The sequence below is a fragment of the Colletotrichum godetiae genome (genome assembly GCF_030913485.1).
Source record: "Colletotrichum godetiae strain CBS 193.32 chromosome Unknown BDP55scaffold_22, whole genome shotgun sequence".
Classification (NCBI taxonomy): domain Eukaryota; kingdom Fungi; phylum Ascomycota; class Sordariomycetes; order Glomerellales; family Glomerellaceae; genus Colletotrichum; species Colletotrichum godetiae.
Window position 1 is genome coordinate 527,660 of NW_026851270.1, and position 13,705 is coordinate 541,364.

At 51.9% G+C, this 13,705-nt stretch overlaps 5 protein-coding genes across 5 annotated transcripts; 1 reads left to right on the forward strand and 4 right to left on the reverse strand.

Annotated features, from left to right (window-relative positions):
* Window positions 1-594: 594 nt before the first annotated feature.
* Window positions 595-2,481, reverse strand: BDP55DRAFT_161777 (nucleotide-sugar transporter). Its single transcript, XM_060565691.1, has 5 exons — window positions 2,231-2,481; window positions 2,109-2,138; window positions 1,744-2,052; window positions 941-1,678; window positions 595-886 (listed from the first exon to the last, which is right to left on the reverse strand). The coding sequence occupies exons 1-5, from the start codon at window positions 2,312-2,314 to the stop codon at window positions 617-619; spliced, it is 1,431 nt and encodes a 476-aa protein (XP_060429291.1). The 5' UTR covers window positions 2,315-2,481; the 3' UTR covers window positions 595-616.
* A 4,459-nt stretch (window positions 2,482-6,940) lies between these two features.
* Window positions 6,941-8,744, forward strand: BDP55DRAFT_552966 (FAD binding domain-containing protein; the record flags this gene model as incomplete). Its single annotated transcript, XM_060569255.1, has 4 exons — window positions 6,941-7,138; window positions 7,201-7,624; window positions 7,683-7,744; window positions 7,791-8,744. The coding sequence occupies 4 exons, from the start codon at window positions 6,941-6,943 to the stop codon at window positions 8,742-8,744; spliced, it is 1,638 nt and encodes a 545-aa protein (XP_060429292.1).
* A 216-nt stretch (window positions 8,745-8,960) lies between these two features.
* BDP55DRAFT_729057 (uncharacterized protein) lies at window positions 8,961-10,182 on the reverse strand (the record flags this gene model as incomplete). Its single annotated transcript, XM_060579520.1, has 3 exons — window positions 8,961-9,395; window positions 9,461-9,693; window positions 9,747-10,182. 3 exons carry the CDS (start codon window positions 10,180-10,182, stop codon window positions 8,961-8,963), a joined length of 1,104 nt encoding a protein of 367 aa, XP_060429293.1.
* Window positions 10,183-10,740: 558 nt separating this feature from the next.
* BDP55DRAFT_694225 (uncharacterized protein) lies at window positions 10,741-12,439 on the reverse strand (the record flags this gene model as incomplete). The annotated part of the gene is made up of 5 exons (XM_060577324.1): window positions 10,741-10,900; window positions 10,955-11,218; window positions 11,275-11,322; window positions 11,376-11,614; window positions 11,696-12,439. 5 exons carry the CDS (start codon window positions 12,437-12,439, stop codon window positions 10,741-10,743), a joined length of 1,455 nt encoding a protein of 484 aa, XP_060429294.1.
* A 383-nt stretch (window positions 12,440-12,822) lies between these two features.
* On the reverse strand, window positions 12,823-13,409 carry BDP55DRAFT_729058 (uncharacterized protein; the record flags this gene model as incomplete). The annotated part of the gene is made up of 3 exons (XM_060579521.1): window positions 12,823-13,002; window positions 13,064-13,340; window positions 13,399-13,409. 3 exons carry the CDS (start codon window positions 13,407-13,409, stop codon window positions 12,823-12,825), a joined length of 468 nt encoding a protein of 155 aa, XP_060429295.1.
* Between the last annotated feature and the right edge of the window lie 296 nt (window positions 13,410-13,705).

The following is a 13,705-nucleotide window of genomic DNA, read 5'->3' on the forward strand; positions in this document are numbered from 1 at the left end:
CTGTGGCTTTTTCTTGGAAGGGAGCCTGTTATTGCGTCAATGTTTGTGGAAGAGATCCTAGGACCGTAAATTGCTAGACAATGAACACTCGAACCCCGGCAATTATCCCGCTTCGTCGTCAACTATTCAACTACACAGGTCACATCATTAGGCACTGCCACGGATAGATCTGGTTGTAACGATGTAAAGCTCTTATTCGACGAGCGGCTAGCGCTGCACTACTCATCAGCAGCATGCAACTGCTAGCCTCTGCAATATGAACACTCGCTCTCTCGACTCCCTAACAGGGGCCTCAGATATACAATGCACCGTTGCCTGGACCTTACGGTCTGGCCGGGTATCGCTGTTGATGATACTGTGTGGTGTGTGGGTGGTTTGCTCACATGCAAGCCGGACTCTATTCCAGGACTCGATGTCCAAATATTCCGGAGCATGCCACCCAAGAGAAAACAGAAAGGTGCACAAAAAACGAAACCCCCCTCCAATCCTTTTTATTACCCGGCCTTTTGTTGCTCGTCATGGTACTCCCCATCCGATCCCCCAACTCGACTCCGGTCAACGAGTAAACGTTAAAACATTTCGAAATGACGTCATTGAGGCGACGATGTCGTGCAAATTAGTCGTCGCGGTTCTTGCCTCTAGCTGATGGCGCTCGGTGGTGATGCAGCATAGGCGACGATGGCCTAGACGTCGAAAGTCCCATACTGCGGACCGCATCGAGCGGGTCAAGGTTAAGCTTGGTTTCGTCGGTGACGGCTGGCGTGTAGGCCGGGTCAACCATTGCCTTCTCGTAGCTGGCAATCGTAATCGGTGGCGGGCGGCCCTTGCGATCGGGAATGCTGTAGATGTAGGTCGCGACAAGAACCAGCGCAGTGCCGGCAATGAACTGAGAGTGTGTCAGACATTAACGAGTTGTGGCAGACTGCGGAAATTCACTTACGGTGAAGTTGACTTCAAAGTTGAAGAACCAAACGCTGAACAGAAAGCTGATAACGATGCTGATACTCGCGGCGAAGTTCTTTGCAATATTGTCCGCATAGTTGATGCACAGCGACGCAAGCACGCCACCGACAGCCTGGAATACAATTGCGGTCCATACGACCCAGTTGTAGCCTTCAAAGAAACCGTGCTTGGCAATGTCCTCCGCGTCGATCAATATGACACCGGCCATAGCAGGGAACAGCGAGTAGAACGAGAGCTGTATGTTGCGCGTCCACACAGAGGCATGAGTTCCCGATTCCTTGAGCATCTTCTCAAAGTAGACTCCGGCAAGACCTGAAGCGACGGCTGCGACGAGCACAGCGGTCAGTCCAATCGAGTAGTTCATGAGCGGCGACGGGTCTTGGTCCTCTTGGATACCCTGGTACGAGGCCGACCGCTTCACGATTTCTCCGCCGACGCCCGCGAGACCGTCCGCGGCCCGCTTGGTAAGCTCACGGGCCACCTCGGCCGCGCCCTCGGCAGCTTGACCAAGCTCGTGCACGGAGCGAGGAAAGAAATGGTCTGTGGTGTCGTGTAGGAGGATACTGGCCGAAGTCGACTCGGCATGGCTCGCGGACCCAGGTTGGGGAAGAGAGACAATAGATACACCCAACGTCAAGATGATCAAAGAGATCCAGCGCTTCATGCCGAGGGCGCGGCGAAGCATCGTAACGGAAAAGACGGCGGTCGTGAGAATCTGCGGCAAGCATGTGATTAGCATTCATCTCCCGGAAGACAGATAATCAGTCCGTAACTGCGCACCTTGAGCTGGTATAGCACTTGGAAGTGAACTGCATCCAAGTTTCCAACAGCGACGTATTGCAACGTATTTTGCAGCGTGTATAGTGTTGCTGGAATCGCGAGCTTCCACCCATCGCCCGAGAACACGGAGTTGAAGATCTGCTCGAAGATAACGGTGGCCGGCGTTGACGGTGCTAATGTGCGCGAAACCTCTGCAATGGAGCAGGTCAAGCAAATGGATAGCTTGATCACTTCATTGAGGAAGACTGCGGTGGATGTGAAGTATCGGTGGTCGCCCACAGGAGGCATGATGCGAGAGTAGTGCATGATCTACCACGGCCGAGTCAGCGCTGGTCTCTAGAGATCGCGACGACAAGCAGACTTACCAGAATCAATGCCGAGTTTTGGAAAGTGAGCTATGAAGCGAGGCCATTATCAGCATCCGCCTATACAGAGGAGAGCCTTTGCGCAAGGCAATGCTTAATGCGAACAGTCGTTGAGAGCGTACCGTAATGAGGGAAAGTTGCTTCATGCCCATGCCGAAAAGTGTCGGCCCCCCCGCCGGCGGCGCGGCAGCGTCGAGGAGAGCCATTGTGGCTGATGCGAAAGGAATTGAGGTCGTCAAAACGTGGAAAATAGCAATTGGCTGTGGTAAGGCTGGTAGACAGATGTTAAATTCGTGCGATGTGTGCTGTTCTCCCCGAAGTTTTGGGGGTCCTGTTTCGTCGGGTATTTTTGAACCGCTGATAATTCGTCGCGTTTAAAGGGGGGGAACAAAGTGGGTGGTGTGGGAGCTAAGCTGAAGCTCTCCCTTTTTTGACCCTATTTTTTTTCCCCTTCCCGTCTCGTCGTAGGTAGGTAGGATGTTGCGTCAAGACAGCGAATCGGGGTAGAGGGATGGTGGTGATCTGGAGGGGTCTGGAACAATGTCAGAGCGGCGGCGGGCAGGTAATACGGTGGGTTGTATGGATCGCGTGGCAGCAGGTAGTGGCGATTGGCAATGTGAAGCTGCCGGGTGGTGGAAAGATGCGAATAGCAGGAAAGGAAGGGAAGGGGAAGATTGGAAAAAGAAGAAGAGAAGGGTTGCATTGAAGCCGTGGAAGAGGGTTCGAAAGTGTGTCGCGTTTCTCAATGCCCCAGGATGGGACGTTTCTGGCCCCCGTCCAAGCAAGAACAAGTGCAAGCAAATCTCTAGGTGCGTCGCTGCGACTGTGTGTTTCCTCTGCTTGGGATGCGCTGTCCGTGACGCAGGTACGCAGGTCCCTTCCTTCCCTGACTGGGTGAGGCGGCCCCTGACGTAAGGGAAGAGCAAGGGCAGGCAGGAGCAAGGGGGTGGTTTCCGCAAGGCAAGAGCACCTCAAGTCGCAGGTGCAAGTGCAGCGCAGGCAGGTGCCGCGGTGGAGTCACTACCTACCTAAGGTACCTTAAGATAGAGGAAGACTGGGCAGTGGGCAGCGGGCAGGCAGGAGCAGGACGGGAAGGGGAGGAAGGGGAATGGAGAAGGGGGAAGGAAAGAATGGCAAGGGTACGTACCCCTTGGTCTGGTCTCTCGTCTCTAGGTCGTCTCTCGTTTTTGGTCTCTCCTTCCAGATTTCTGCAGGTGTGAAGGGCGGGCAGGTGCAAAACACCAAATGCCAAGGCAATTGTAAGATGCAAGAAAGAGGAAGAAGAAGAGATGCAAGTGCGCCTGAGATGAAGTCTGTTCTCAAATGGCCGTGAATGCTCTGGGCCTCTCACTCGTTCTCAATTGGTGATTTGTGAAAAGTCCGGTGTCCGATGTCTCCTGCAAAACCATGTGCTCTTGCTCAGTCAGTCAGAGCCTGTCCGTGAGTGAATCTGGCAACCTCTACACAGTAGAGTACGTGAGTGAGTACCTACTAGATAGTAGAGAGTTGAGACCACCTCACAACAGCAAGTAACCCGGAACAAGGGACAGATACTCGGATCTCCGTATCGCGACAGCGCCAAATCCAAGTATTGGTGACTTGTTTGAAACCACGTCTCGATGTCTGGCCGCCCCCCTTCCTCGGTTAGCATGAGCAAAAAAAAACTTGGGCAGAGCTTCAGCTTCCACGGCCTCCCATTCGTCCATCGTCCCTCGCCTCGCCTCACCTTTCACAACTCTCAAACTCTCCCTGATGACAGTTGCGGGATTGCCTGCAAATGCCGCCCTCCTAACCATGCGATGCGCGGCGATACACCTCAGAGACGCCTAAGAATCAGAAACACGTACCTCAAGCTGGTCGCCGTGAAGGCATCCACCCTGTTCTGCTGGGCAAGTCGATGCGAGAGGAAACACTTGAACCACCAGACCCCAAGGCTTGCCACGTCTTTCCGCTGCTGCTATCCCAGTTTTGTTTGCCCGGATCCTCGTTTTTGCGATTTCTGATGCACCTAGAGATGCAGAGCCGCCCAATATCGGTCGGAGTCCCTTGGTTTTCAGTCCGATTCGAATCCGCTCAACCGCCCGAGCGTGCCGCCGTGCCGTCCAAGCCCGCCCGTCTACCTCTCGGAGCGTCTGCCACGACGCCCTTTCCCGCTTGTGCCTAGGTGCCCAGATGCCCAGATGCCCAGCCTGCGGGATGGACGATTGCTGGAGTCTTTTGCCCGGCTTGCAGATCAACGACTCATCGGCCACGCTCACAGTGGAGGGACCTGAGCTGAGGCCTAACTCGCACGCAATTCCAGACGGGTCCAGCGCACACAAATCAGCATCACAAGAGGCACTGTACAGTGTAGGCGGACGATCAGCGATGCGATGACAGGGATCACCTGTTTTCGGCCCCCTTTTTCTCTTGTTCCTGTCTCTGCAACCTGGCTGCCGTCACTGATGATCCGGGGAAGCTGCTGGGAAAGCCGTCTCGGTTCCTGGTCGATGCATGCACCAAGAAACAGTCAAATTGTTTCCTTCTCTTCGAATGCAGTCCTCGAGATCTAAGCTTCTATATATGCCATCGTCGACTTATCCAATCTTGCGCCATCTTCACTGACCACCTTCAGCCCTTCACGAGATCAAAAGCTCACCGTACAAGTAACTAGCCCCGGCCCAGGGCGGGGAAAGCTCCCCATAGTTTTTGCGCCTCCATGCATAGTGAACTGTCCCAGCTGGATCTGGGTCCAGCATGGCGTCACTTGGCACTTGGCCGGATCACCACTTTGATTTTTGGGCAGAGACAACCTCATAACCTAATAAGCTTGGAAGCGCCATCGAGACATTCTCCCCTAAAGCGAGACACGCTACTCCAACCGCGTTTACAGCTTCCGCCCCCCCGCCCCTCAACACAACGCCAATCACCATCTAGATAACTCCATGTCCCGTGCGACTCCGCCGCCACGTCTGGTAATGCCTGGCCCCATGACCCGCCTGAGGTTGACCGCCAACGTCACCTTGTGTGAAGTTGAAGGGGGTGAAGTAGCCAGGAAGGTTGGGTAGGGCACATCACGCGGGGCCCATTCCATGATTTTCAGACGGTGCATCCTTCACGTCAAAAGAAACCGCGTCTGACACCTGCCAATGAGTCGGGACGGTCCAACGTTGAGGCTTCCCACGGATGGTCGCCACGGAGGCTGGAATGCCTTAGTGCGATCCCAATTTCAACGCCTGCCCCGGATTCTTGCATCGCAATTGGCTTGTTCCAGACGTCCATCGTCCCTGTCCCAGGTGAGGTGATGGTCGAAGGTTGTCTACTAATGAATACTCCGATGTTCGGTCCGGCGAAGGGATGGCACACCGCTCCGACATCTTCGACGACTGATGTCGGATGGCTCATCGTCAAATGAGGCTTGTCGCAACGCTGTGACGACGATAATGCTCATCCAGTGCTTCTGAACGCGAATTCACGTTCAAATCAAGTAAAGAATACCCGTTTTCGTCTCACCACCAAGAAACCCGCATATTGTCTCAAGCTCAATTGCAGAGCTATACTACGCCCGAAAATGAGCGACGGAGAATACCGACCGATACCTTCATTCATTCATCATCACTGATACCTTACATTATTGGTCTTATTGGTCATGACGAGAAGAGTATGCTGAAACTTTTGAGCGGTACCGTGAGCACATTTACGGCAAAATAGTCTACTGTAACTACTCATTTGTACCGTATCTCACAGTTACGTTGCATCAATTTCCTGAGAAGATGCCTGCATGCCGATTCTTGGATGCTCAACGCTCATGCAGCCGATAGGATCAGTCCCGTGTTGTTGTATCTATCAACTTTTCAACCTTGATCTAGCCTTGCTACACTCATCGCCCAACTTCTTCATATAGGCTTAGTTCAGTGACTGAGACTCCGGGGCAGCCCGTCGATATATTTGGAGTGTGCCAAGCGACACAGAGGTGATGTTCCTTGCGTACACTCTAGCCAGCCTCGTGGTGGACAAAATTGGTATATCAATCGGATTAGATTCGTTGCTTCTCACCCGCTCTAATTCCCTCCCATGGGTGTTTGGTCTAAGATGGAAGTCGTTTTTCATCGGCGATGATAGACAAAGCTAAGCAAGTTCCTCCTGGCATAGCCGTGACTAGTGTCGTTGACAACAACACTCACAAACACTCTATCTTGTCAACTGGCTGCTTCTGGGCTAAAAGTTCTTCACGATCACACCTGCAGCGACATGGGGTACCGGCGAGAATGACCCCCTACGTCTTGGCCCTGCATGAGTTAGCCGAGGTATAGATACTCTGTCACCTCTTCAAGAGATCCAACACAGATTCGACCGCCCACCCGCGAGACTATTACGGTTTCGCTGCGTATGACAGGCAACATCACACGAAGGAACATGTCACCATCCATGGCTTCATATTTCTGCTTACGTAGGATGGCTCGCAGCCGGTTATTCCGTCAGTCTCAACCAACTGCGAGACAAAATCGGCGCCCAGCCGTGGAGCAATGCCCCAATGCCTCATCTGTGGCTGCTTACTCTCGGTCGAAGCCGGATTTGATAGGACCATGCGGCTTTTGCAGCCGTCCCTTGCAGTGAAGAATGGGGTTCATCAGCATTGCACATGCGGGTAAGATTTGAAGTTGCAACATGCAGATTATTATTCTGCAGTCAGCGCGAGGTATCTGCATGCTACTCGCGGTTTAGCTACCAATCCAACATAAAGTCCCAACTGCCCCGTTGAATTGACTCATGGTTTTGTTTCCTGCCAACGACATCCTCGGCCTGAGCTGAAGATCGACTCCAAATCAGCGAAACGACATTCAAGCGAAGCCATGCGAAGTTCTAGACTTTTCGCAGCGGCTGCCTTTGTAGCTAGCCACGCCATCCACGTCTCCGCGGCTGACATCAGTCCGACAGAGCCTGCCAACTTCAATGTTGTCGATGCGCTTCAGGAGCTAGGCATTGTAGTTTCCGAGATTCCAAACCTGTCCGGCTTCAACAAGAGGTCAGAGATAGGTTGCTCTGCTGCGGTAAGCCGCCTACCCTTCGCAATACCGCTCTCAAGGTGACTGACATTAGGTTTCTGTTGTAGTGTGGCACCTTGAAGTTTGTCTATGGCGATGATGCTGTCGAAACGAGGAATGAATCTGCATACACTGAGTTCGTCAGCTCATACTGGTCTGGGAATCAAGCCCAGGTTAGCCCTTATTGTGTCTTCAAGCCGTCGAGGCCGGACCAGGTATCTGTCGTGGTTCTACTCTCCCGTCTTACGCAGTGCCCATTCGCTGCCAAAAGCGGTGGCCACGCTGCAATGGCCGGCGCATCCAACGCTCAGGATGGCATCACCATCTCTTTCCAGAATATGAAGAGCATCTCGCTGTCTGTCGATAAGAAGATTGCCTCGATCCAACCAGGTAACATCTGGGGCGATGTCTACCGGGAGCTCACAAAGTCTGATCTCAATGTTATTGGTGGTCGGATATACGACATCGGTGTTGGAGGGCTTACTACTGGAGGTAAGTTTTCGGCCGAAGAGTTGTCAAGCGTAGAACGGCGCAGCTGATGGAATGATAGGCGGCATTTCGTACTTCTCTAACCTTTACGGCTGGGCCTGTGATAACGTCGAAAGCTACGATGTAAGTTCTCTGTGGCTAAAATATAAGCCCGAGCTGACATTGACAGGTCGTCACCGCCACAGGTGTTATAATCCGAGCATCGGCCACCCAGTTCCCTGACCTGTACTGGGCCCTACGCGGCGGCGGCAACAACTTTGGCCTCGTCGTGAGCTTCAACCTCCGGACCATCTCGCTTCCAGGCGGCAAGATGTGGGGTGGTTCCCGGACCTACCTCGAAGATTCATTCCCTGCGCTCTCTGGGGCTTACGCCAACTTCATTGCCAACGCGGAAAAGGACCCCAAGGCCGGGTTGTGGCACGTATACGCCTACTACAACGGCACCAAGCTCTCTCTTCCGACACTCTATTACGCTGAGCCGGACGGCGGAGAGGCCGACATCTTTTCCGAATGGAACACTATTCCTGCCATCTCGGATACGACGCAGAACCGAATCATCGCTGACTGGGCTGCGAAAGGAGCCGAGGATTCACCGCCGGGCCCGCGAGAGATTTATGGCGTCATTAGCAGCGAAGCCGATAAGGAACTCGTTGATGCCGCGCAAGAAATCTACTTTGAAGAGGTCCTTGCCGTGACGGATCTGCCCGGCGTTATTCCCTCTCTCGTGTTCCAGGGCATCACTGTTCCGATGCTGAAGCACATGCAGCAGAACGGGGGCAATGCGCTGGGTCTTGATGTCGAAGATGGCCCGTTCTATATTATTCAGTTAGCCGTCATGTGGAGCAATGAAGAGGACGATGATGCGATTTACTCTTTCACGTCAACCGTTCTGAAAAGGATCAACGATGAAGCCAAGGCGCGGGGGGTGGCGAACGACTACATCTACATGAACTACGCTGCGCAGTTCCAGGATGTTATCAGTGGATACGGCGCGGAGAATAAGGCTAAGCTCAAGAGCATCGCGAAGAAGTATGATCCCAAGGAGGTTTTCCAGAAGCTACAGCCTGGGTATTTCAAGCTGGACCGGGCCCCAGTTCCGAGTTCCAAGTACTTCAACTGGTAGAATAGATGTAGAGAGGAGCTGGATGTCCGATTTCTTCTTGCTAGACACAACACTGAGCCTCATTGCATAAGTATTCATCTTCACTCATCGTCCCTGGCGGGCTAGTGCCTGTCTTCAAAGTGAATAATTACATATCTTTCGCTAATCCAAAGTGAATATGGTCTATCGCTGTCCAGAACCGCTTCCAAAACATCAAGGTCTAGCAATCTAGCATTCTCAACGAGACTCTTGAAACGTCTGGAAAGTCATATTCGAATCCGACCGTTTCCGCAATATCTTCAACATCCACGGCGGCGCCCTGTCCCTCAAACTCCCACCCCGAATCCTCCGTTCGAGAAGCCACTGCACCGTCATCGTAGCCATTGCGCAGTTCCATACAAACGACACAATCATGCCCAAAGAGAAGAGCAACGACGAAGAGAGCGTGTTTGTGCCGCAAATCGTCATGATACCAAAATCGTCGATGCCGTCTGGAAGGGCAAAGCCCGAGATGAGCAGGATGGCTTGGCAGACGAGGAAGTCGAGGGCATTGAAGAACTTGAGGCGGCGGTACATGTAGAAGGTTAGGTCGGGGCGGGAGCTGAGTCTTTTTTGGTAGAGGTAGAGAGGCACTGATATTGCGGCTAGGCCGATAGTGATATAACCGATGATCTAGGAGAGTTCGGGATTAGATGGTGACTTGGAGTCTTGGGAGTCTTCGAAGAGGGGTGGCATACTCCGTGCTCTGTTCTTGCGTGGTCTGAGGTTCCCATTGCAACTATCCCGGTAACGAGTCCGGCGGTCGATAGTGGAGCGAAGAGTAAGACTGTGAATATTGTCTGCCATCGTTGCAACTTTCGTTTCGTGGGCTCCTGGAGTGCGCGGTCGATCATGATGCACAAGTTGGGCGTCGATGCCAGTACCAAGATGACGGGGTAACAGAAGAAGAACGCCGCCGTCATGCATACAACTAAAACATGTCAAATACACGTGATAGACTTCAAGGAGCAGGGGTTAACTCACGATGCACATATGTCAATAACACGAACTCATCCTCACCGACCCCATTAACCTTATATGTGTCATCTGAGAAGTCAATAGAGAAGGCGTTGCCCTTGCTGGAAACGTTGAGCGGTATACATGTCGGTATAGTGACGTTGAGAAGGGGGTTGGCCGAAATGTTCCTCTGAAGTAGTTCGTGTAGCCCTGCTACACCCTTAATGATCCAGCAGTGATCAGTCGTTGATAGATCGTTGAAGTGCTCTTGAAGAAAATCGGTTATATAAAGCTCATCCCAAGGACTGAAGGGGCAGTCTCGCCGTATAGGAAGTATCGTATCGTTGGTCTGCCGATGGTACAGAGGTAAACTTCTGGTCAGATCAGGATTCTCGGGGCTGCCATCTGAAGATAGTCTAGCATCTGCAAGTGTAATGCTAAATAGCAGTACCCCTAGTAACATCTTGCGTGAATACATGATTCGACGGTGGTTCGATGACAGAAGAAAAGCAAACGAGGTTTCCCTCATGAAGTCTCCGGGGTAGTGGTAAATATGATAAGCTCCCCGCGGAGCCGTCGGCAGGTCCTCTCGGCGAAGGTCTTCCCGGTCGTTACCAGAATGACGAAAACTTGAGGCTGAACTTCAGGGGGGTTTTGCACTGGGAAAATTTGCCTCGTTGTGAGGCCTGACCAGCGAGTTAAGGTTTCGTCTCATTGTCCGACAGAGTCGGAATCATCGTACACTCGGATCCGGTGGAGACTCGGGGGCCCGCGGAGGTGCTGGCGTTGCAGGGCCACCCTTGCTAGCGCTGTCCATCACCTTGTAAGGTAGTCTATCCGTACGGCAGTGGAAACGGCTATCAATATGTTTGAGTAATGACATAGACCTATATACTGTACGCTTATAGATATTTGTACTCCGATAATGGGGACTGTGAAGACGTGTCTTTCCTGCGCCACTGCTGTGATCGAAACACAAAAGCTCCGAGGATCTGAAAGCCGTATTAAAACCTCCCGAAGATCAGAAGTCGAAGCAATCTGTGACGCTGTCGATCCCGAGCTCGCTCAAAAACAAGCCGCTTACATGAGAAGATGTGGGGAATAAGACGCGGTTCTTCATGTCGTTATCGGTTCTTGGAGATTGACTTTCATCCTCGCCATCATTTCTCGCCGGCCTTGACCTGTCCACACCATGCGAGAGCGTCAAGCCAAATGGAAGAGCGGTTTTCGGCGACGGTTGACCCGGAAACTTTGGTATATCCTGCATTAACTCAGGAAATTGGGCAAAAAAGTCTGGTGCCATTGTCCAAGATCTCAAGTCGTGGATCTTCTCTTTGAATAAAGGCGAAAGGCCATATGTTCCCAGTTGCATGTTCCTGGTATAACAGTCACGAAAATCGTATGGCCATACTATTCGTAAGTGTTCTTTGAACATGTGCCAGAACAGATTGCTACAGTACCGGTGTGGCGCTACAGCGAATCGGTACCTCAATGCTGGCCTTTAAGGTTCTCCAAATAAGCATTTTATCCTTTACTGAGACTTGAGTCAACTTACCAGGCGAAGTAATCAGCTGATGGGTCGTGGGAAATCTCTTGCAACGGCCTTTCGGGGTTAGCCAATGCTTGCGTTTAGAGACACAGATGCATTGTACTTACGACTTGAGATACCACATCGGTACGACTGCAGACTTCACCAGCGTCGGATCTGCATATGCCCTCATAAGAAGATGGATAATGAAAAGAACAGCAAGGCGTTCTGCCTGACCACATGCCGAGAAACACAGTTCATCGAGCTGGCGAACTTTCCTCCATAAAGGCGTCATCCTGCCCGAGTGGGCTATGCTGTCCCAGCCGTGAAGCACGGCGTGGACAGGAACATCCTCGATAGTCTCTCCCTCCAGTTGTCATGAAGCGTCGGGGAGAGCAAATGGCTCTTGAAGGATTTCGTTGCCCGCTTTCCAATTGTTGCAACTGACTTGTGAGCCATCCGAGAGTCGTCGGACTCGGGTGGTTGACGAGCAATGGCATTTAGACGCATGTTGTCGGTGTTTTGTGGTGAGTTGCTGCTTCTTCCTTGGGGTGGGTGTATCGAGCGTAACGGCCGTCATCTGTCGCTCATGCGTGTCTTCTAATGGCACAGGCGCTGTGAAGTCTGGCTGAAACATTGAGTCGCCTAGTAGTTGGCTGATGTCAAGAGAAGATTCGTCCATGAAGCTATCCATGTCATCCCCTATTTCCCTCTCAAGAACATCGTCGGTTGAGCCATCAAAGACAGGCGCTGATGAGTATGCTGGAGAAGTTGAGGATCCTGGGCTCGGATGCTTCGGCGAAACTTCTTCAATCAATGGCGGCTTTGGTGGAGAAGGTATGTCACAGACCATCCCCGTTGAACCCCATGATTCGGCCTCCTTCACATGATCGTTAAATAGAGAAGACGTTGTTTTAAGACATCTCATAAGCTTATTCCTCTGTTCAGTAACCTTTGACAACTCCGCCATGAGCGATGCCGTGGTAGCAGTGTCATCTTGATGGCTCAATTTCTCCACCAGGCTCTCGAGCTGAGCTATTCGGTTCTTCGTTTTTTCGCGAGCAACTCTTTGGGCTTTGCGATCGTACTCTCTCTTCTTGAGTCTCTGAGACGTTGCTGCAGTATGTGAAGTCCGCCCCGGCGATCGAGCAGCTGTATCCTGTGTGCATGAAGGCGTCGGCGTGCTCGTCATTTCAAACTATCTTTGAATTTCGCTGATGAATATCATGCAGTGTATGCGACAAATCGAAGTTCACTTGTTACTCAGCAGATGAAGAAGTCGCATGAAACGGTGGGTTCGAGGTGACGTGGGTGGGGTTTGTCCGACAAGTTGTGATGAGAATGCGGGGGAACAAAGACATTGGAGGCGAGTGACCTCGGATCCTCGGTAACACGCGGTACGAGAGGGTTTCCTTTTTTAAACTAATTAAATGACTAGCCACTGATTTTACCAGGACGATTGAATAGTCGCGAACTTTCTCACACACCAGGTCTTTCGTGGTATTTGTACTCTGGGGGATCGTCTGCGGGGCCCCGGACTAACGGATGATCTGCATAGTTTAATAGTCTAAGTAGCTAGGCCTTGCTCTGTCCCCTTCTTCTCAGATAGAAGTAGTATGTCCCTGACTGAAGTTCCTTATTGTCCATAGCACCGACCACCGTGTTTTCGTCGACATAGCGGAACGCGTCAATGATGGGGAACTTGTCATACACCATTGCTGCGGTTACAACACCCCTGAACTTCACCTCTCGGACCTGGCATGTCACTTAGTAATATGTTCAATAACAAGTACTAGCCCGAAATGGGTGCACTCACTCGCGCATGGCCATAATCAGAAAACCATGTTCGTTTGCCGTCTTCCTCGTATCGCATGATTGGATCTACATCATCGACGGACCGGAAGTCTTTGCCCGCCCATTTGAAGTTGCGAAGTTGCAAGTGGGTCGGATGTCCCGTGTCGAAACTGCCTCCTACCCACTGGCCAACTAGGAGCTCTGGGGCGACAGCCTTCAGCTGATCGTAGACGCTTGCGATGGTGGCCTCCTCTACATGGCCTTCGATCTTAGCGAGTTCAGCAAACTGTTGTTCGGGTCTGTATAATTGGTGAGAATTCATCAATATCTAGTTGAGATTGGGGTCTTAGCGCGAACGTTGAAGCCATCGTAAAGGTCGTCTTTCGGAGGGGTTGCAGTATCGGAATCTTGAGGGAATGTTGCCTGTCACAGTTCTTCAAAGTTCACATACTGCGTCTCTTCATTCCTATTTATGCAGATATTGGACTTGAATACGCTCATCGTACTTGGTGGCAATATCTAGGAGTATGATATCTACGTGGTAGTGAACCGAGGATGCGAGTCAAAAGCTCGTCCCCACCCTTGACTCGAGTCTGCAGGTTACACTTGGAACGACTTTGGCACTTTGCAGAGTGCCACACAAACATTCATTAAACGGAACAGT

Bases quoted from the DNA above. Each gene is read 5' to 3' on its own strand.
- BDP55DRAFT_161777 (XM_060565691.1), bottom strand. From the start codon at position 2,314: ATGGCTCTCCTCGACGCTGCCGCGCCGCCGGCGGGGGGGCCGACACTT. The intron at 2,053-2,108 runs GTAAGTCTGCTT...CGGCCGTGGTAG, and splicing joins AAAACTCGGCATTGATTCTG to ATCATGCACTACTCTCGCAT. The intron at 1,679-1,743 runs GTGCGCAGTTAC...TGCTTGCCGCAG, and splicing joins AAGTGCTATACCAGCTCAAG to ATTCTCACGACCGCCGTCTT.